This window comes from Camelus ferus, chromosome 29 (genome assembly GCF_009834535.1).
Source record: "Camelus ferus isolate YT-003-E chromosome 29, BCGSAC_Cfer_1.0, whole genome shotgun sequence".
Lineage (NCBI taxonomy): Eukaryota > Metazoa > Chordata > Mammalia > Artiodactyla > Camelidae > Camelus > Camelus ferus.
The window spans coordinates 11,404,262-11,425,237 of NC_045724.1; the positions used below are offsets into that span (position 1 = coordinate 11,404,262).

The 20,976-nt window shown below is 37.8% G+C and overlaps 1 protein-coding gene across 1 annotated transcript in view; it reads left to right on the plus strand.

The window, feature by feature from the left end:
- Positions 1 to 13,288: 13,288 nt before the first annotated feature.
- The window catches only part of UBE2W (ubiquitin conjugating enzyme E2 W), a 48,287-nt gene continuing 40,599 nt past the window's right edge, over positions 13,289 to 20,976 (plus strand). Inside the window, exon 1 of the mRNA XM_032470239.1 lies at positions 13,289 to 13,409. Within this exon, the coding sequence (XP_032326130.1) occupies positions 13,308 to 13,409 (102 nt within the window). The 5' untranslated portion in view covers positions 13,289 to 13,307. The remainder of the gene's footprint in view (positions 13,410 to 20,976) is intronic.

A 20,976-nucleotide genomic window follows, 5' to 3' on the forward strand; every position in this document is an offset into this window, starting at 1 on the left:
ATTAGAGTAGCTTTCTCATGTAGCCAGTAATCATGCCATTAGCATGGCATGTCACAAAACCAAATTAAAGAAAGTAGCTGCATCAAAGCTGTAATTCAAATGGGTTTTTATAAAATCCGTAACTTACAGTGCAAAACATTGGTGTTACTTTGTCCAAAGTAGACAAGGTTTAAGCATTATGATTATGCTTCTAGCATTTTGGCTTCTTTGCAACGTAATATTGACAGTTTTCCTGTTTTGGGCGAATATATGATCTACATGATTAAGTACCATTCCATCCTTAAATACTGAGGGAACTCTACAATGAAAACCTATGTTCCCAAAGAGTTGAGTCCGTGAAGTTACACTGACGGGTGGAATGGCAATACTACAATCATAAAAAGCCAAGAGCTTGTGAAACTAATGAAACCACGGTATACGTTATGTGGTTTGTTCTTAAGTGCAACTCTGTTTTTGTTCTTTTCCTAGTAGCAATTTTTGCCTTATGCGAATGTTCTGAAAACTAGATTGTAAGAACAGGAATGAGGAAATTATTTCATATTTTAAGGGGATGTTGATCTCATTATCTCTCCCAGTTCCTAGCAGAGCGCTTTAAATATGATAGGTGTCCATGAATGTTTGTTGAGTTGAATCAGGCTCACTGATGTGTAGAGGTAGCACTTCAGTCATATTCCACTGGATCCTTTTATGTTTTAATTAATGTTGAAATAAAAGATTTGTCTAAGCCTAACTGGAAATGTCCGCACATTATCCAGTCTGACATCTGCAGGGAAGAATGCTGAATTGGAAGGCAGGAAGACAGGGTTCAAGGGAATTCTTACTGATCTAGGTTCTTGTTCTCCCATGAAAAATAATAGTCTGAAAAACATCCAAATATGTACAAATGAGCAACAATACATGAAAATCTGCTCAAGTCATGAGTCATTAAAGAAATGCTAATCAAACTCACAATAAGACTTCACATCCACTAGGATTAGCTACCATCAAAAAGGTGGACATTAACAAATACTGACCAGGAAGTGTAAAACTTGCAACTCGTATATTGGTAGAGTTTTACATCAAGGTGGAGATGTAAAATGGTGCAGATATTGTGGAAAATAGTTTGGTAGTTCTTCAAAAAGTTAAACCATCTGACCCACCGTTTACACTCCTAGGTATATGCTCAAAAGTACCACTTGAAGTTTTTAAACATCAAAATAAATAGCCAAAGGAAAAAAAGTTATGATTGCAGACTACTCTAAAGAAATGATAGAGTGATAATTTTGTGAGGTGCAACCTATCCATCTTAAGCAAATTCATAGACTTTATTATGAATGAATAAGAAAACAAACTAAGCATTAGATTCAAAATATTTCAAACAAATGTCAAGGAAATTAGGATGAGAGAATTAACAAAAATAGCAGAAACAATTAGAAAATAGGAATTAGTCAATTAGAAGGACATTTATAAATATAAGAGCTGGTTCAGAACAGTAGAAAAACTTATAGGACATATCAAGAGAAAAATGAGGAAGCAAAAATTCACAGATAAAATAGAAAACAATACCCAACATTTGTTATGAGAAAGGTTATACCCCAAAACAGAAAAGTTTTTAAATTACAAGTGATTGTTTACACCAAACAAAATTTTAAATTGTAATTGATTTTCTAGGAAAATGTAAATTATGAAAACTAAACCAAGACAAAATTTGAATAGACAAATAACCATAAAATGAAAGTGAAGTAGTTGTCATGATATTTCTCCCAAAGAGACACAAGACTAGATTATTTTTATGGTTAAGTTTTATTTTGGGTTTTTAAAAAAATCTTCAAAGGGCACAATTCACACAGTAAACTGTTCTAACATATAATAAAAGATAGCAAATTTCCAAGTCACCATTAAAAAGTTAGTAGAATCCTGATACCAAATTCTGAGATACCACACATCTCCACCTCAAAAAACAACCAACAACAAAAAACTCCTATAGGCCTATACCACAAGCATATAGATGCAACAATCCTAAATAAAACCCTAGCAAATCAAATTCAGACTAGTAAAATAATACTACATCATAATTAAGTAAGGTTTATTCTAAGGAAATCAAGGATGGTTTAAGGTAGGAAAATATTTTTAACCTAATTACCTCCCCTCTCAAAAAATTTTTTTAATAAATAAATTTCCCAAAGAAAAATGTAGCATCATTTCAATAGACATTTAAAAAGAATTTGTTAGAATAGCATTTCCACTCCTGATTTTAAACTAATAACACTAGGAATAGAATATTTCATTTATTATTTTAAAACCACATCAAGCTAACAGTTATGCTTAACAAAAAACATTTATCAGAGGCTTTCTCATTAAAAATGAGGCCAGGGTTTGGGGAGGGTATAGCTCAGTGGCAGAGCACATACATAGCATGTACAATGTCCTGGGTTCAATCCCCAGTACTGCCATTAAAATAAATAACCTAATTACTTCACCCAACCCAAGAAAAATGAGGACCAAGTAACAAGAGTGGGTGAGGATGTAGAGAAAGACAACCCTTATGCACTGTTAGTAGGAATGTAAATTGGTGCAGCCACTATGGAAAACAATATGGAGGTTCCTCAAAAAATTAAAAATAGAACTACAATATGATCCAGCAATTCCACTCCTGGGTATTTACCCAAAAACAAAAACACTGACTTGAAAAGATACACACACCCCCACCCCCATGTTCACTGCAGCATTATTTACCATAGCCAAGATATGGATGGAAACAACCTAAGTGTCCACTGAAGGATGGATGGATAAATAAATTGCAGTATGGGGGGGAAGGGTATAGTTCGAGTGGTAGAGTACGTGCTTAGCATACACAGGGTCCTGGATTCAATCCCCAATGCCTCCAACAACAACAACAAAAAAGATAAAACCTAATTACCTCCCCCCCAAAACAAACAAATAAATAAATTGTGGTATACAAATACAATGGAGTATTATTCATCCTTTAAAAGGAAGAAAATCTTGCCATTTGCAACAATATGCATGTACCTTGAGAGCATTATGCTAAGTGACATAAGCCAGAGAAAGACAAATATATGACATCAATGGACAAATCTTCCAGACAGAAAATCAGTTTTTTAAAATTCTGCTCTGATAATCCCAACATTCCTACCTTATCTGACTGTGGTTCCGATAGTTTTTCAGTCTCTTTAATACTGAGCTCTTAGGACAGGAATGTGTTCACCAATCCAGAAACTCTCAGAACCCTGTCCATTGATTCTTGTTTTTGTTTTTGTTTTTTTAATTTTTGAAAAATAGAGCTATCATCATGCAAGCATGATCAGTTATTAACTCAAGTCTCCAGCTCGTTCTCCTACCTGGAGGTTTGGAGGTGTTGGGCTGAAAGTTCCAGGCTTCTAACCAAGACTTGGTCCTTTTTGGCAATCAGCTTCCATCTTGAAGCTACATAGGGGCTTGCCAAGAGTTGCAATATCATAACAAATGTCACACCAGTCACCCAGGAAATTCCAAGGAACTTAGGAACTCTGTGTCAGAAGGCAGGTACAAAGACCAAATAGTCGAACACAAGATGCTCCATCACCCCATCACTCTGGAAATTACAAGGGTTTTGGGAGCTCTGTGTCAGGAACCAGCAATAAAGACCAAATACACATTTCTTATGCTGCATATCTTTTAGTATTTTTTGCTTCCATTTGTTGTTTTCCTCAGAAGCTATCAATTATGCCTACATATTTAATAATAACTCTATGTCTTCCATATTATTTCTTCTCTACTCTTTTTTAGTTTATTTTTAAAAACTAATGTCTAGTCTGTATTTCATTTTCTTCTATTATCTCAAAAATATTTTAAAATAGTTTTTCTGTTTGAATCAGGTTCTAAACAGATTAACATATTGCATTTGTTTAATATGCCTCTTTTAGTCTATGAGTTTATGCCTTTATGCCACATCTTGAAGAAACTGTGTCATTTGTCCTGCAGAATATCCTATAATCTGACTTTAGCTGTTTGCAGCCTCATGATGTGGCTGAACAATTTACTCTATTTTTGCACCTCTCTTACCCTTGTTTCCTATAAACTGATTGTGAGATAGAGTCTTGAGTAGATCGTTTTTGGCAAGAGCAATTCATGTTATCTCCTCCTGCACCATCTTCAAGAGGCACACAGTATCTGATTGCCCCACTTTTACTGGTATTATGTTGATCAGTTGATTCAGGTGTGTCATCATGATTCATCCATTATTAGGTTCCCTTTTAACTTTTTATATGATTGTTTTAGCACCCACTGATGATTGATGCCAGGCTCCATTATTTCACTAGGGTTTGCAAAGTTATTATTCTCTTATTCTTTTATAGCTTTTAGTGCAATAGCTGAAATTCTTCTATAAAGAATAACTCCCCTTTATCAATCACTTGGTTACCTTAAAATATAATTTATATAGGAAAGGTAGAAAAGGTTAATCTTTCCCCCTTTTCCCCAGTAACTCCAAAGGTGACCAATGAGGTTTTTTTTTTTTTTTGTACTATCATTATGTTTTTATGATTATATATGATTGTGTATATACATGAAAATACATATACATACACAAATGCATTATATTTCCATATATATAATTATGCACTTCAGTTTATTGCAATCCTTACTTGTCTTGTTGTTCAAACAATCTTGTCTTTGGCCAGAAAAGCCCCTTCAAAGTTGGCTTCTCTAATGATTTTAAACTCTGCTTCTCTCTTATTTCATTTTATAAAGCCAGTTAAGCAAAAGCCAGAAACAGGATGAAGTTTCATATTTACCTCAGCGACCCTCTAAGTTGCCATGGGTAATCCTAAGTGTGCACTTGAATCCCAAGGAGTCTGAAGAACATCCTGTTTTAAATAACTGACCAAGCAGTAAAGTGCATGCACTAGGAAGATACACCATGTTTATCCTGTGGTTGTATATAGCCTACGTCATATCCTAGGATTATATTTCCCCAGTCCTATGATACTATGATTGAAGACACTATTAGGAACCTCCCTCAATATCAAACCAAAGATATATGACCCCCACTGCCTTCCCTCTTCAAATGCCTAACATTTTCAAATATCTCCTTCTCTGTTGGTTCCCTTTAGCCTCTAAAAATGCTCAAACCACTTCCTGAAAACAAACAAGAAACAAAACTTCCCCCTGCTCTTGACTTTGCATTTGTCTCTAGTACAATCTTATCTCCCTTTTTCTCTTCTTAGCTAAGCCTCTTGATGTCTCTGTCTCTTTGCTTACTGGTTCACTCTACAATTCATTACAACACAAAGCAATCTGATGAAGATCACTGATGTAATGCACAGTGCTAATTCAGTTTTTTTGGGGTTTTTTGTTTTTTTGGTTTGTTTGTTTTCATATCTTCTTGAATGAATTTACATTATTGATTACTCTCTCCCTCCTCAAGACTCTTTTGGCCTTTAGGCCACACTTCTCTTAAATGTGTGTTCTTTGGCCACTGACCTCAGCATGATGTTCTTTACTCTCCTAAACTCTCTCTCAGGGCCATCTCTTTATTTTCACAGTTTCATATGTAATCATATCACCGAATCTGCTGGACTCCACACGGTGCTGTCTCCTGTTGTCCTTTCAAACCTGCTCCATGGGCTTTCCTTGCCCTGGATGAAATCTCAGGAAGGTGTCAGAACTTCTCCAGTCCCTGTGTCACAAGAACAGTTTCTTACAAGTCATTAAAATTTTCAGGCCATCTAATATTATATCCTCATCAAAACTTCACTTAAGTGAAATTCTCTCCCTCCTCTCCCAGCTTCAGCCTGTGATATAGAATTGTCTGCTGAATATATTCACTTTAGCTATAGTAGTGGACATCTGTACTTCTTGTCTCTCTGGAATCTCTCATCTCCCCTCATTCCAGTGTAAGAAGCTTCTTTTCTGTGGGAGATCTCCTTAGACCTCACTGACCCCACTCCCACCCATGCTACAAGAGTCAGCCCAGGCCTGACCAAACAGATCACTGATTGGTTGAGAGATGGAGCTGATTAGAGCTAAGCCAATTGTAGCCCTTCCCAAATCTTTGCTGCTAGAATAATCCTTGGGGATTACTAAACTGTTAGGATGGATGAATATGGAGACTAGAGGCCGTCTTGTTCACCACAGAGACTGAAAGAAAAAGAGCCCTCCATATCAATTGAGCCTGTGTTCCTAGGATTTCCTGGTGAATTCATTTGAGCTAGATTTTACAACTTCCATTTTTAAAAGGTGTGACTGATATCCTATGGGAAACTTTAAATCCTCAAGTATGTCCAAAGTGGAATTAGTTTTTCTTTCCCTTCTATTCTCATTCCTTCTGTCTCTGTCAACTCCTTTATTTTCTTTTTTCATGTTTTAGAATATTTTTATTTTTAATTTAAAAAATGTTTTTAATTGAAGTGTAGTTGATTTACCATGTTAGTTTCTGATGTAACTCCTTTATTTTCAAATCAGAAACCTGGCACTCAACTCCTTTCTTGTCCCACACTTATAACAAATAATCAGTCCTGTCTGTTCCTCTTCCTAAATATCTCTATAGTCCTTTCTCTACATGCCCTGGTCCAAGCCCTTATCCTCCATCTGTCAGAGCCTTACCTAGCCTCCTTTTCTGATTTTTTTTTTTCTGATCTTACCTGTTCAGCCACCAAAGCAATCATTTCAAAATACAAATCTGGGGGCAGGGGGAGGGTATATAGCATGTGCTCAAGTGGTAGAGCACATGCTTACCATGAAGGAGGTGCTGAGTTCAACCCCCAGTACATCCATTTAAAAAATAAATAAATCTACTTAAAAAAATACAAATCTGGCCTTACCACTTCCCATTTGAAAATCCTTACCAGCCAACAAAGCCTTCCATGATCAGAAATTGCCTGCCTCTTGTCCCCCACCTCCTTCCATCAATTTCTATTGGGCAATGCCAAAGTGTCTGTCATCCCCTGTAGACACAAATTACATGGTTCATGCTCCCTCTGCCCGCAGTGCCTCTCCTCTACTCCTTTTCACCTCTGCTCAGGCCATAGCTCTTAGATCTTCAGCTCCTAGGGAGGTCAAGTGCCCCTCACTTATGATCCCATAATAGTAAGAAGCTTTTCATCTGTTTTCCTGATTATAAGCAATATGAGTAAGATACAGTCCCTTATCTTACTCATATTGAGTAAGGGACTGTATCTTACTCATTTTTGTACCCCCAGTGCCTGACATTCAATATATGCTTTGGGGACAAAATTGCCATATATTTTAAAATTTTGCCAAACGTCTGAAAATTCACCACTTCAAATATATTTGGGGCATCAGATATTCTTGGCAAAATGTAAAGTCTACCTTGCCTATTAGGTTCAACGGTTTAAAGTGAATCAATTTCGGGGAGCGTATAGCTCAGTGGTAGGGCATATTCTTGGCATGCATGAGGTCCTGGGTTCAATCCCCAGTGCCTCGGTTAAGGGAAAAAAAATAAAAAACTTAAAAACAAACAAACAAACCTAATTACCTCCCTTCCACTAAATAAAATTGAAAAATAAAATTAAAACAGAGAAAGAGAAAAATTTTTTTAAAGAAATTACTTTAAAGAAAATAAAGTGAATCAATTTGTTTAGAGTTAGCTTTATTTTAAAACCTCATAGGTATGCGTCATTAAGATAATGGATTTAGAAGGACAAGATGGTATACTAGTTAAAGAATTCAATCTGTAGAGCTTTGGACTTAGAGTTTCCAAGATAAAATTCTGACTCTTCTATTCAGAACCTGGGTGATTTTGGCAAATTACCCAGCCTCTCTGAGCCTGTTTCCTTTCTGTAAAATGGGAATTGTTTTATGTACCTCACAGTGCTGTTTTCAAGATTCAGTAATACAGGAAATACAAGTGCCTCTGACATTGCCTGTGCGGCACATATAAATATTCAATCCAAGGTAGCTGTTACCATTCTTATCATTAATAAGGGTGGGTCTGGGAGGAAGCCACATGTGGAGAAATACACTGGGTGGGGTGGGGAGAGGCAACATCCTAACCTTGCAAGTTTGTCTATGGCAAGTTCAGTTCAGAGCAGAGTGTCTGTCCAGCCTCTTCCATGTTTACAAGTGGTATGAAATTTGGGGATCTTGGCATGGGTATTTATTTCTCAGTTACAGCCCTATACCCCACTTCCCATCTCTAGTCAACATCTCGTCTGTCCACTGCAGAGAGAACACAGAGTAATTCAAAGAAAAACAAGATACCACCTCTCATCCATGTGGTGCCTTGCAGGTCACCAAGCTCCTCACATCCCTGATCTCATCTGGACTCCACCACAAACCACATGTTGGCATTTTCATCCCTTTCCCCAGATGATGAAACTAAGGTTCAGAGAAGATTAAATGACTAACTCCAACTGAGTTAGGATTAAAATCTAGCTCTTTTGAGTCCAAGTACCTTTCCTAACATGTGTTAAGTAGAGATCAGCCCCAAAGGGGCAGAAAAAAGGGATGGAAAAGGTAGGCAGGAGGTAAACTCATAGGATAAGAAAGAACTGTCTAGCAGGGGCAAAATGACTAGGGCTGCCATCCCTCGTAAGCAGCAGAGGAAGGATAAACATGTATTTGGGAAAGGATGGTTTTATAAGCAGGTGAAAAGAGGACAGTATGAATTATGATGACACAGTTATGGATTTTTTTGATAAGGAAAAGAATTTATCTGGAAAGCTTTGAAGAAACTATTAGCTCTCCATTTTACAACTTAAAAATCCAGACCCTGACCAGCCTTTGGTCTCATACATTAAAGGGAGAGCCAGTCTGAAGGCCAGCCAGGACTTACTGTTATGGCTGTGTTAAAATATTGAAATGTCCTTCTCTGCTTTTAAACAGCTTTATTAGGGTATAATTCACATACTATAAAATTCACCCATAATACTTACTCAGTAATTTTCAGTAAATTTATACAGTTGGGTAACTATCACCATAATCGAGTTTTAGAACATTTCTATCATCCACCCCTCAAAAGTGGAATACTTCTCTAACATTTTGTAAACAGCCACTGCCCTCAGACCCCGAAAAGCATCTCCCTTCTATGGCCTCAAAATCCCTCCAGACCTCCCCACGATCTAATTACAGATACCTGTCCCACGGGGCTGGGAGCGTCCAAGCCTTTGCTCCAGCACCAAGCAGCTTCAGTTTTGCAGGTTTGTTAAGTAAGTTTAGTATCACCCCTGGGAAGGATCAAGGCAAGCGATCAACTCTTCTGGTTCCCAACTTAGAGCTTTTCACATAGCATTCTGCTTTTCAGGAAGATTGGAAAATAACAAGTGAACAAAAAGAAAACAAGTGCTATGAAACAATGCCTACATAAAAGGCAGGCTTTGAAAGGGCAAGAGCTTGAGCTGATATCCATCAACACCTCTTCAGTAAGGGTGTTCTTACCTTGAGGTTTACAAACCTCTGCTGATGGATGGACTTCTGAGGGTCAGGTAATCCCCTGAAATACAAAATTTCATGAGTATGAGCATTTTTCCGTCCAGTGGGTCCATGGTTTTCATTTGGTTTTTAAAGGGGTTCACCCCAAAAAGGATAACTTTCTAAGAGGTCTAGGAGAGAAGTGAGCAAGGAATGTCCTCAAGGACTACAGACCCTGGTAAATAAATTCTTGCTAGACAGGCGCAGGGAAAGGGGAGAAAGTGAAGACAAATTTCTCCCAATTCACAATCATGTTTACAAACCAGATACACATAAATCAGTTGTTTTTGTCATGTAAAATAAGTCACACAGAATAGGTCACACATATGTAAACCGTTCGTTAATTTTCTTTGTCCCTTATTAGAAGATCCACGTGAAATGACTAGTTTGGGTTCAAAATTATAAAAAATAATGCACTTTTGATGCTTTTCTTTAAAGTATCACTCTAAATTGTGAATCTAGAGTCTTTGATACTTTTTGAAATCTCATTTATAAGCTCAGTTGGATTTCAGTAGAATTTTAAAATTATTAAAGCACCCCAGTATTTCTACATAAATTACAATGAAGCTGAGCTTATTCTTTATTATATTTATAAGTGATTTTTTAAACTCAAAATAGTACATCATTTCCATTGTATTTTATCTTGACTTTTAAATATAGTATTCCAGATAAATCATTTAAAAGTTTGATTCCCTCTGGTAAGTGCATGGAATTTGACATCTGGGAGAAATCTTGAAGATTTCGTAGTGTGATTTGCACATTTTATTAATAAGGATATAAACCCAGAGAGGTTAAGAGCCTTGACCAAGCTTGCTATTGACAGAGCTAGGATAAGAATACAAGCCTTGGATTCCTGGCGAGGTGCTTTTTCCAACAGCCAATAAACAAGCTGTTGTTCTAAACTGCTTCCATTTCTCTGATGAGATCAGCCCGTGGGAACCTAAGAATAAACCACTCTGGGGAGACACAGACTCAAGCAAGGACTTGTCAACTTTGTCTCTTCATGCTCCAACAAGCATATTCCCATAGGACTGCTCCTAACTCACCAGGTTAGTGAATCACTAGACTTCAGGCATTCATAAATCACACGACAGTATCACTATTGCAGGATTTGCCCAGTGATTCCTTTGTGGGCCCTTCAAATAATTAGACTATTCGGTTTCCCATATTTCTCTCCCTTTTCTTCCAGAACATCCAGTGCTCTTAGTCTTCTGTGTCACAGGCTCTACTTTTTCTTGGCAAGGAAGACCTCAGGCACATACACCGCTTGTGTATGTCTGAGTTTTTTTTGTTTTTTTTTTTCAAAGAGGTGGAGGTGGGGGTAGTTTGTGAGATAAGGGAGAATCATCTTCTTGAACCTGATGGTCATTTCTAACTGCTATGTAAATTAAAAAATGAATATCATTATCAAATGTAACAAAAACAATAATTATTTCTTAATATCATCTGATATCTATTTTGTTTAAATTTCTCCAGTTGTCTCCAAAATCTGTTTTTTACAGTGGTTTGTTTGAATCAAAATCCAAACAAGGTTAACATATTGCAATTGTTTAATATGTCTCTTAAGTATCTTTTATTGTAAATGATGCTATTAAAAAAGATTCTTTAAGAGTAAGGGAAGCTTTACTGTTATGAATTGTTTTCCAGAGAGATTGTACTAATTTCACTTGTACAGAGTTTACGAAAGTTCTATTTTCTCTCCCACTTTTGGTATTGTCAGGCATTTTATCTTCTGCCTATCTGATACTGATCCCCACTCTGTAAAGAAATGAGATGTGAGCCTAGTCTTCACCGTACAATCAAGTGTTTTAGATAAAAAGTTTCGTATTTCCTGGAGATAGTTATATGCTCCCACCTCATCTGAAAGTCATGGTTTTAGCTCCTGAATACATCAGGATTTTTCTTTTGCATATTAATGAAAGAATGAAGAAAACAGTGAGGTAATAATGTACTATTTTACATTTTCTGGAAAGACAGGACTGGTAATGACTTTTCCCTCCTAGGAAGATCCTCTTTAATACATACAACACAAGGGATCAGATGTTGATTTACTGTGAGGAGCATTAAGATTCCTGTAACCCCTTTTCTTCCTTATTAGTATTTATCATGGCAGATTGTTGACTCTGATGATGTCATAATGCTTCGTTTGTGGGGTCATCTAAACTTAAACCTCGGGAAGAATCAGCTTTCAAACAAAGTGAACCGAGATGGTAAAATCTGATCTTCTGGAGCAGTTTTCTCAGATCATAGGAATAAAGATCTCCAGAAGAAAATATATCTGTAAGAGCTTACCTCTTTCATTGATACGTGGGTTTTACTCAGCTGAAGTGTAGGCAACATAACTGGGCTGACACCTGAGATGCTTCTGGATCATCTTTGGTTGCCAAGAGCCTTCAAATATTCCTCAAGGACAGTTATTTTGCACTACAAAGGGAAAACCAGCCCATTTATGGCAACCAGGTGGAGTCTGAGAGGGAAAAAAAGTACACCGGTATAACTTCCTCTCCAGTGATGTAGAACAGGGTGTTTAATATTATATCATAGAATAATTAGTGTATTTTAAGGATCTTTTGCCTTTTTTGAACACATTTTGCATTACGGAATTTCACAGAGAACATAATGATCCATCTCAAGAGTGGGAAGGATGATAGCTACACTGCTCTTATATTTAAACCTTATATAAAGTTCTAAAAAGAACTCCAAGTGAATCAAATGACAGATTTTAAGCTTTCATTGTGGTAAAGTAAAAGCCTTCTACTCAATGTATCAGCCACCTACATTTAAAAAAAATAGAACAGGAGGTGCAAACCTTTGGCTTCCATTTTCCTGCTATAAACCAATAACATCTACAGCTCTGGAACAGATTTCAGAAATGTGGCTTCTGATAAATGCTGGCAGAATCAGTGCATTCCCAGAATAAAGTCTGTGTACTTACCTCTTCCTACTCAAATAATCGACCACAAAACTGCCCACCAGGAAACAGGCTGAAGACCAGTCTGGATGTGACAGAAAGTGTATATTAAGTGTATATTATAATGTGACACTGAGGGTCAAATCTCCAGCCAAATGTCAATGTCATAACATAGTGATACACCTGAAGGTTGAAAGTGAGGGGCTGGGGTAAAGTGGCAGAAATTGCACACAAAAAAACCTTAAAACTTCAAGACGTTCTCTTCCCTTTCAGGCAAATTTCAGCTCTAGAAATCTACCCTTGCATTTGAAATACCGAAGTGCTACTCTGCTCTCAATTCTCATCCCATTATACAAGGAAATGTGTCTCTCTTCCCCAAACTGGGAATGTGAGAAGCCTTTCAGGTCCGTAAAGACCAGAAAGCAGCCCCCTGCGAAGTTTTATCTTGCCCCTAAAGCTGTGAAAGCAGGTATGGTGATGTGGAAAAGACATCCCAAAGGAAAAGCCTGTAAACCATACACCTGTGGCTGAAAAAACCAAAACATAAAAAAAAAAAACAAACCCAAAAACAAAACCCACGGGTCTGGACATCATGGGGATCTCCGGGTAAAAAAAAAAATACATAATATATACATTTTTTGTTTTATATATATAGTTACATATATATAGTTATATACATAACAACCGTGGCGGGGGCTCAGAACCAGAGCAGCGTTTCCTACGCGATGAAGGTAGCCAGTGGGCTTGTGGTGGACGCCGGGAAGCTGGACGTGACCGAAGATACCGACAGCGCCATTCACCTCGCCCCCTCCCGCCCCCTCCCGCCCCCCTCCCGCCCCCTCCCGCCCCCTCCCGCCCCTCCCGCCCCCTCTCGCCCCTCCCGCCCCCTCTCGCCCCTCCCGCCCCTCCCACTCCGGGCGCCTAGAGCGCCAGCCAATCCCCTCGCGCCATCCCCTTCCCATCAGAGGCCCCGCCCCCCGCGCCCAGGATGCTGGGCCCCCGCGGCGTGACGCGAGCACGGCAGCTCCGCCCCCTGCGTCTCTGGCCTCGCCGGCCTTGGGGGGATGGTTCCATCATGGCGTCAATGCAGGTAAGAGGAGTTTGCAGCATCTGGGCGGGCTCCGGAGCCGCGGAGAGGATGCGGGCGTTTCCTTGGGGGCGGTGTCTGGGACTCTGGGGCACCCGGGCGGGCTCTACAGTGGCCCCGGTGGCCCGTCCTTTCCCAGCCTCAGGGCGTTGGGGAGGGGTGAGAGGCGGGTGAGAGAAGGGGGGGTCTCGGTCGGTCGAAGCGGACACCAGCCGGCCGGGAAGTTGGGGGATAAAGAAGGCTAAGGGGAGGACAGGGCGAAGTTTGGTGTTGGCTCAGCGGCAGTGGTCTCGGAATCACCTCCAGCTCACCCGGACGGCTGCCGCTGGCCTGCCCCCGGCTCCAGGGATGCCTTTTTCTGCGCGGTCCCCGGCTGGGCGGAAACAGCTGCTCTCGCCGTTGTAGCTGGGGCAGGGGCAGCCGTGAGAGGGGCTGAATGTGGGGGAGCTGGAAAGGCGTTCCCGAAGAAGGCGGCTGGCTGCAGAGGCGCTTCGCGGCCTCTGCTCAGGCCTCCCACGCTCGGCCTCCCTGGCGGCTTGGCCCCTTGGCTCTCCTTTTGACTCTTAGTCCTTTGCCCCATGGGTACCTTCCTCTATCAGCCTCCGCGCTCTCAGCGAACATAACATCCCGCAGCCCATTTTCTCACTCCCCCTGAAACTGCCCTTCGCCCATCAACATCATTTGTCGCCTAATATGAAGTCTCCCCGAGAGACAAGTTACCAGCCCCCTATACCTCCCAGGATAGCTCGTCCTCAAAAAATCTTTTTTTTCCTACGGTGCCCCACCCTGCGGTCGCGGTAAGTCTACAGCCCTTTACCCTCCTTTCCCAGATCTTTAGGAGAACCTTAGGTTGGTCAAAGGCGTTTATTAATCCGTGTTATAGCTACCTAACTTGACAATGCGTGGTTTATCTGGTTTTCCAACTTAATATACTCCTTTTTTTCCGGAATCCAAGGAGTTTGGGTTTTTTCCGGGCAAAGATGGCATCCACAATTGCAGTTTTGTAGAGATTAATTCTGCATTATCTATAGCTTGCATTTAATTTACAGATGAAGACTAGCTCTGTCAAAACACATAGGAAGAGAAGGCAGAACTCCCTGAGCACTTTTTAGAGTTTTAACATCATCTTAAAGAAAGAGACCATGTTTTTCTTAGAAGGGTTTTGTGCTTTTGTTTCTAGAAAAATAAGCAAATTTCTCTATCCTTCTGTGTTTTCCTCTTTTTAGGGGATAACAGTGCTTTTTTTTCCCTCTCTTCTTTGTTCTGCATCTTCTTCCTCTTTTGTGTACATACTTGCTTCACACATACTTCTGTGCTTTTGTGTCATCTGTCTCCTTTCAACCTGTTCTTCATACAATTCTCTTTTTACCTTTGCTTCTCCCTCTGGGCTTTCCTGCAGAATAGGAAAAAAAAAGTTGTGTGTAACATTCCTCGGTGAAGAGATGTCATGAAACGGTCCAGAGAAAAAAGAAGATCAATTTCTGGAAACATTATACTGTACCCTCTTCTCCCCAGAGACGTTAGAAAAGTTTCGTCATTTGAGGCCAAAAAAGGAACTCTAGAACACCAGTTGAACAGTAGATCGGCTATATGACCAATTTAAGAATATTTGTATTAAGATTAAAACCATTCGTTTTAAGTGTAAAAAGATTAAAATCCACAATACTTGTGATTATATTTGACAGGAGAATTACAGGGATAACTAATCAGCTGGTTAAATGTAGACTTTTAAGTGCTTGGAAAAGACAGGTTTCAGTTTTTAAGAGAAAAAACTTAGTACAAAACTTAATTTTGACAGTTTTGAATTTTACATGGGGACTTAAGCAATGGAACCAACACTTGCCAGTGGAATACTGCATTTTTCTGTGTCCCAATTACTACCCCTGACTTTTCACCCTTTATTCTGTTATGCCTTTTGATTAGAGGAATGGAAAACTCATATTTCCTATTTTAATTATGTTTTAAGAAACTTCAGAGAGAATGGTGGGCTTGTGGTGATACTTAAAATTGACAGAAGTTAATAAAGAAATAGATCTACATTTAACTTTAATACTTCTAGAAATCTTAAAATATTAAATGGGAAGTTTTTCATAGCAAATTTTTAGTTTTAGCATTTTAGGGACTTAGATTATTTGGTACAAACTTTCTATCTCCAAACTACAAAGCATTATGAAAGTGAATTTTTATGTGATTCAAAACATTTTTTAAAAGTGTAGCAGTATTAGGGTATTCTGTTTTCAGCTAAACCATAAAATTGTGTTTTTTTGTGTTATGTTTCTTTTTTCATTTTGTACCTAATCTTTTTTTTGTTTCCCTATTAGTATCTTTAGTATTATGAAATAATTAACTAATATTCCCTGCTGGATGGATATATTTTCTGATTTTAGAATTTATCTGTTTCATTCAGATGTTTTTATGTTGGAAGTTTTTAAGTATGCCTAGATACTTTTCTAATTTGACCATCTAGATTTATTAATTTTAGATACATAACTACCTTTATGTTATGTCTTAAGATCTTAGAAATTCAGTGCATAACAGTTGATATTTATCAATTCTAGAAACAGTGATATAATTGAGAGAAATGGTCAGTTGAATTACTCTTGTGGATTTTCTGCATTTTCTTTCTCTCTCTTGCCTAATTGGGTCTTAAACTATTGACTCTTAATTTGGTTAGTTGAAAGGAGATTGAGATTTACTAATAGGCGGTGGATTATGAAGGTGTGCTTACTTTGAAATGGCTTAGAAATAAAAAATGATTTTGGATTATACACAATTCTGCATTGCTCTTTACTCAAATAATTGGGCTGTAGTGATTGAGAGAGGTAGACTATGAGCTCTTACTGACATTCTTATTGCAGTCATGTTGCCTTGACAATTAAATTCCATATGACTATTCGTTGACGTCATGAAGGGTTAACAGCATAATCAAAAGTTAGAAGATTGACTGTCATCTTGGATCCTGAGGCTCACTCAGCCCTGGGGACTTGGGGGGTATGGTTAGAATTATAAAGTAGGTTGGCTGGATACCGTGGCGAGGAATGGCGCTGTCAGGGAGCTGTTGGAGCAAGTGAGGAAGGAAAAGCGGAACACTGTAGAACAGAATTGAAGGTGTTCTGTGTGAATGACAGTCATAAGTAGATAGTAGACTACATTGTGAACAAAAGCATAAAGATGAGGTCATCATCTTCTCTTAATTCTCAAAGCAGTCATTGTGGTATTTTTCTTTTTGCTGTTAATCAATTACTTCTTTATAAGGTGCCTTCTATTTTTGTCCTAATGTGTTGGTTTGGGTCTTTTATTTAACTTTTCAGGTCTCTTCCACTCCCCTGGGCCATAGATTTCCATGAGAATAGAAAAAAAAAATTCTTTCTGTCTCTTAAATGCACATAGTGACTACAGTAGATGTTTGTCCATCACTTGACACTTCAAAAAGCATTCCTACATATCAAATTCTGCATTACTTTAATTCTATTTTGGAAAAATCTATTTAGGAGTTCTGTTACAGTAAGGTTGAGTACCTATAAAGGAATAATTTAAAATTCATATTTATATTACAAGTATATTCCCTCCAAAATTGTCTTATTTGCTTGAGTCATGTGTTTGCCATACTTTAATGTTTTTCAAAGTATTTTCATTTTCTTTCTTTCTGGATTCTTATTCCAACCTTGTAAAATGGGAAGTCAGATAATCCTATTTCATTCTGATAGAGACAGTGATTACTTGTTTGAAAAGTGACTTACCCAAAGCTACATAGCAACTAAGTAGTGAAGCTGCAGGTAGAAACCAAGCTCTGAAATCTACTGATGCTGTGAAGTTGTAGGAAAAGAACATATTAAAAGTTTCGCATTGTAGAGAAATCATTGGGGCAATTACTTAACTTTTCAGTCAAGAATTAAACATTTACTAAAATGTTTTATAGCTTCTATAGCTAAAAAAATGAGAGGAAAATTTTCCTTATATGTTATAAAGTTACTTTATCAAAATTTTCATAAAGGTTCTTTATGCATATACTCATGCACTGAGTAAAATTATAATGGCAAATACTTACTGTTCAAAGATAATCTTTATTATTAAGGAGAGTTTTAGAAGGTGTGATCTGGCATTTTTCTGAAAATATGCTTCTGGATAGGATTTATCTAAATTGAGGATTTGTTAGATGAATTTTATTGCATCTTTATATCCCTGTTGTCTGCTTCATTATTAATCTAAATACTACTTGTTGATGTTTGTCAGATATTTAAAAATTTCATTTGATAGCCCTTATTTGTGAATGTAGTTTTTGGATTACTAACAGATGGTGCATACCTTTGAGTTACTTTATTCTGAGAAAAACTGTAATCTTATTCAGTTGTTTTTATAAAACTTCATGTAAAAAAGTGCCCAGGATCTGGAATCAGAAGACCTGGATTCAGGTTTTGTTTCACTACTTAACAGCTGTGTTGCTCAAAAATCAGTGTGTAGTGTAGTGGTTAAGACAAAAGCAGATTAACAAAGGTAAACATTTATAAAACTGCTTTTTTGATCTCCCTTTCCCAAACCTGTTCTTTTTGTAGTATTCCCCATGTGGTACATGACAAATTCATTCTTCATTTGTTCAGCCAGAAACCTTGGTTTCATCCCACCCCAAAGTCAAACCATCAGCAAGTTCTTTCCGGCTCTGCCTTCAAAATAAATCCAGAATCCAGCTGTGCAGTCTTCTGCATCGTTGCCTGATGTAAATCATCATCGTCTGTCATCTGCGTTATATCAGCAGCTTCATAACTGGTTTTCCTGCTTCTGCCCTTATTTCTTGATGGTCTTTTCTCATTATTTAGATTTTTTCAAAACAAAAGTCACATGTCACTTCACTCGCATTCTTACTGTGGCTTCCCTGTTCTACTCAGAATGTAACTCAAAATCCGTGTTAATGGCCTGGAAGGCTTTACATAATCTATCTCATTCCACACCCTTTACCCCACCCTCCTCACTTCTCTACAGCCCTGAGGGCCTTCTTGATATTTCTGCCTCAGTCTTTGCCTGTGTTATTTCTTCTGCTTGCAGGGCTCTTCTCCATGTATCTGGTGGCTCACTTCCATTTTTCTCTCAGATCTTTTTTCAAATGTAGTTTTTTCTCAGGGAAGCCTTCCTTAATCACCCAGTGTAAAATAGCCCTCCCACCCCTGGCACTTGCAGTTCCCCTCACCCTGCTAAATGTCTCCTTCACAGCCCTGACATATTAGTAGTTAATCAGCATACTCTTTCTTCGACATACCCCAGTGCCCGATGTGTAGTAGGTCCTCTGTAAATGTCAAAGGAATAAGCACAGCTTTTGGATTCAGATAAACTTGGTTTGAATTCTAGCTTTGCCACTTAACAGCTATGTAACCTTTTTTTCCCCCCATCATACAGGATAAAATTATAAATTCATGTTTTAGGTCTTTGGAGTTGTTTGTGAGTTCCATCTTATAATGCTGTAGTCGTCTTATTTTAAACTACCCCTGTCAGATACTCACTTGAAAATTTTGATACCTGGCCCTATGTTGGCTATCAGTGGGAAAAAAGCAGATTTCCTTTATATGACGTCTCTTCTTGTATTTCCAAACCACAGGAAGGAGGGAGGAAGTATGATTTCTAATTAGCATACATTCTTTGCCAATCCTCTTCAAAATTTGAGAGTTAGCCAAGTAAAATGTTGAGCTTTCTACGTCAGTTTTAAATGGCACATTGAATTTTTTCTTTTTTTAATTGAAATATAATTCACACACATACCATAAAACTTAACCTTTTTTCTTTAAGTGTAAAATTCAGTGGTTTTTAAAGTATATTCACAACCATCATCACTAATTCCAGAACATTTTCATCACCTCAAAGAGAAGCTTTTTCCCCATTTGCAGTCATCCTCTGTTCCCTGGGTATCGTGTCTGGTCCCCCATCCTCTCCCCACTGAAAATCACTAATTAGTTTTCTATCTTAATAGATTTGCCTATTTGGAGTATTTCATATAAATGGAATCATACGATATGTGTCCTTTGGGACTGCCTTCTTTCTTTAAGCATGATGTTTTTTTGGTTTGTCCGTATTGTAGCTTGTATCAGTGCTTCATTCATTTTTATGGCTGAGTAGTAGTCCATTTTATGGTTATACCACACTTTGTTTATCCATCAGTTAATTGACATTTGACTTTTTCACCCTGTTTCTGTCAGTTAACTGACTATATTATTTCTCCTTTTTGAATCATGCAGCTATGAGTATGAACATGTTTTTTTGTGGACGTGTTTTATGTCTTAGGTATATACCTAGGGGTGGGATTGCTGAGTCATTTGGTAACTCTTATGTTTAATTTTCTAGGACTTTTTCATGGCAGCTGCACTATTTTATATTCTTATGAGCAATGTACAAGGGTTTCAGTTTCTACACATTCTGGCCAATATTTGTTGTCCATTTTTTAAATTATAGCTGTGCCAGTGGATATGAAGTGGTATGTCATTGCAGTTTTGATTTGCATTTCCTTAATGACTGTCGTTGGATATCTTTTCTTGTACTTATTGGTAACGTTTCTTGGAGAAATGTCTATTCAAACCCTTTGCCTTTTAAAAAATTAAGTTACCTTTTATAGTTGAGTTGTGAGAGTTCTTTATATGTTCTGAGCTTACCAGACATGTGATTTGTGAATATTCGCCTATTCTGTGAGCTCTGTTTGCACATTCTTGATGGTATCCTTTGAAACAGAAAATTTTTTGATTTAGATGAAGTCCAGTCTATCGTTTTTGTTCTTTTGTCATTTGTACATTTGTCACATCTAAGAAATCATTACTTAATTCAGGGTCATGAAGATTTACACTTTATTACACCTCTGTTCTGAGAGTGTTACGCTTTTAGCTCTTACATTTAAGTTTTGCTTCATTTTAAGTTAACTTATATATGGTCTGAAACATATTTAGCTTTGTAACATTAATGTGGCAGCTTGTTTTCTTTTTGAAGCTGTATAGGTCCTAGATGAGAGTATATCAGTTTTGTTAATATCCTGCTGGATTCAAGTTATGCATCTAGGTGGGTGGAGCAGTTAGCTGCTTTTAAGATGAAAATTTATATTGCAGCCCTACTACTAAGAAGTGTGATTGTAATCCTAATAAACTGTTACTGAGAATAATTATGTATTTATATGTTGGCTTTTATTATAATTAAAATAGACATACCAGCTTTGGTTTTTAGACTTACAAAAGCATTGAGCCATAGGGCATTTTAGAGGTCATCTAGAGGTTTGAATCATTGCTGCATTTTGTGATTAGACTTAGTTGATAAAATATGTCTGCTTTTATACTACATGAAAGGAAGATTTGTATTGAGCAAGTTGAGTATATAGATTTTTTTTTAGTGTATTGATTTGTTGTGAGAAAAATTATTACATTTTCTTAAATAGACAAGCCAATTTAAGGATTCTAGTGAAGAAAATTATGTAGCTGGGCATGTTGGTGCCACCTTTGCTCTTTATGTTGCTTAGTGGAAACCTCATAGAATTCATGTCTTTATAACAATTTGTTTGAGCTACCTTGGTTTGATATTTCCATTGTCTGTCCTGGTTATTCATGGG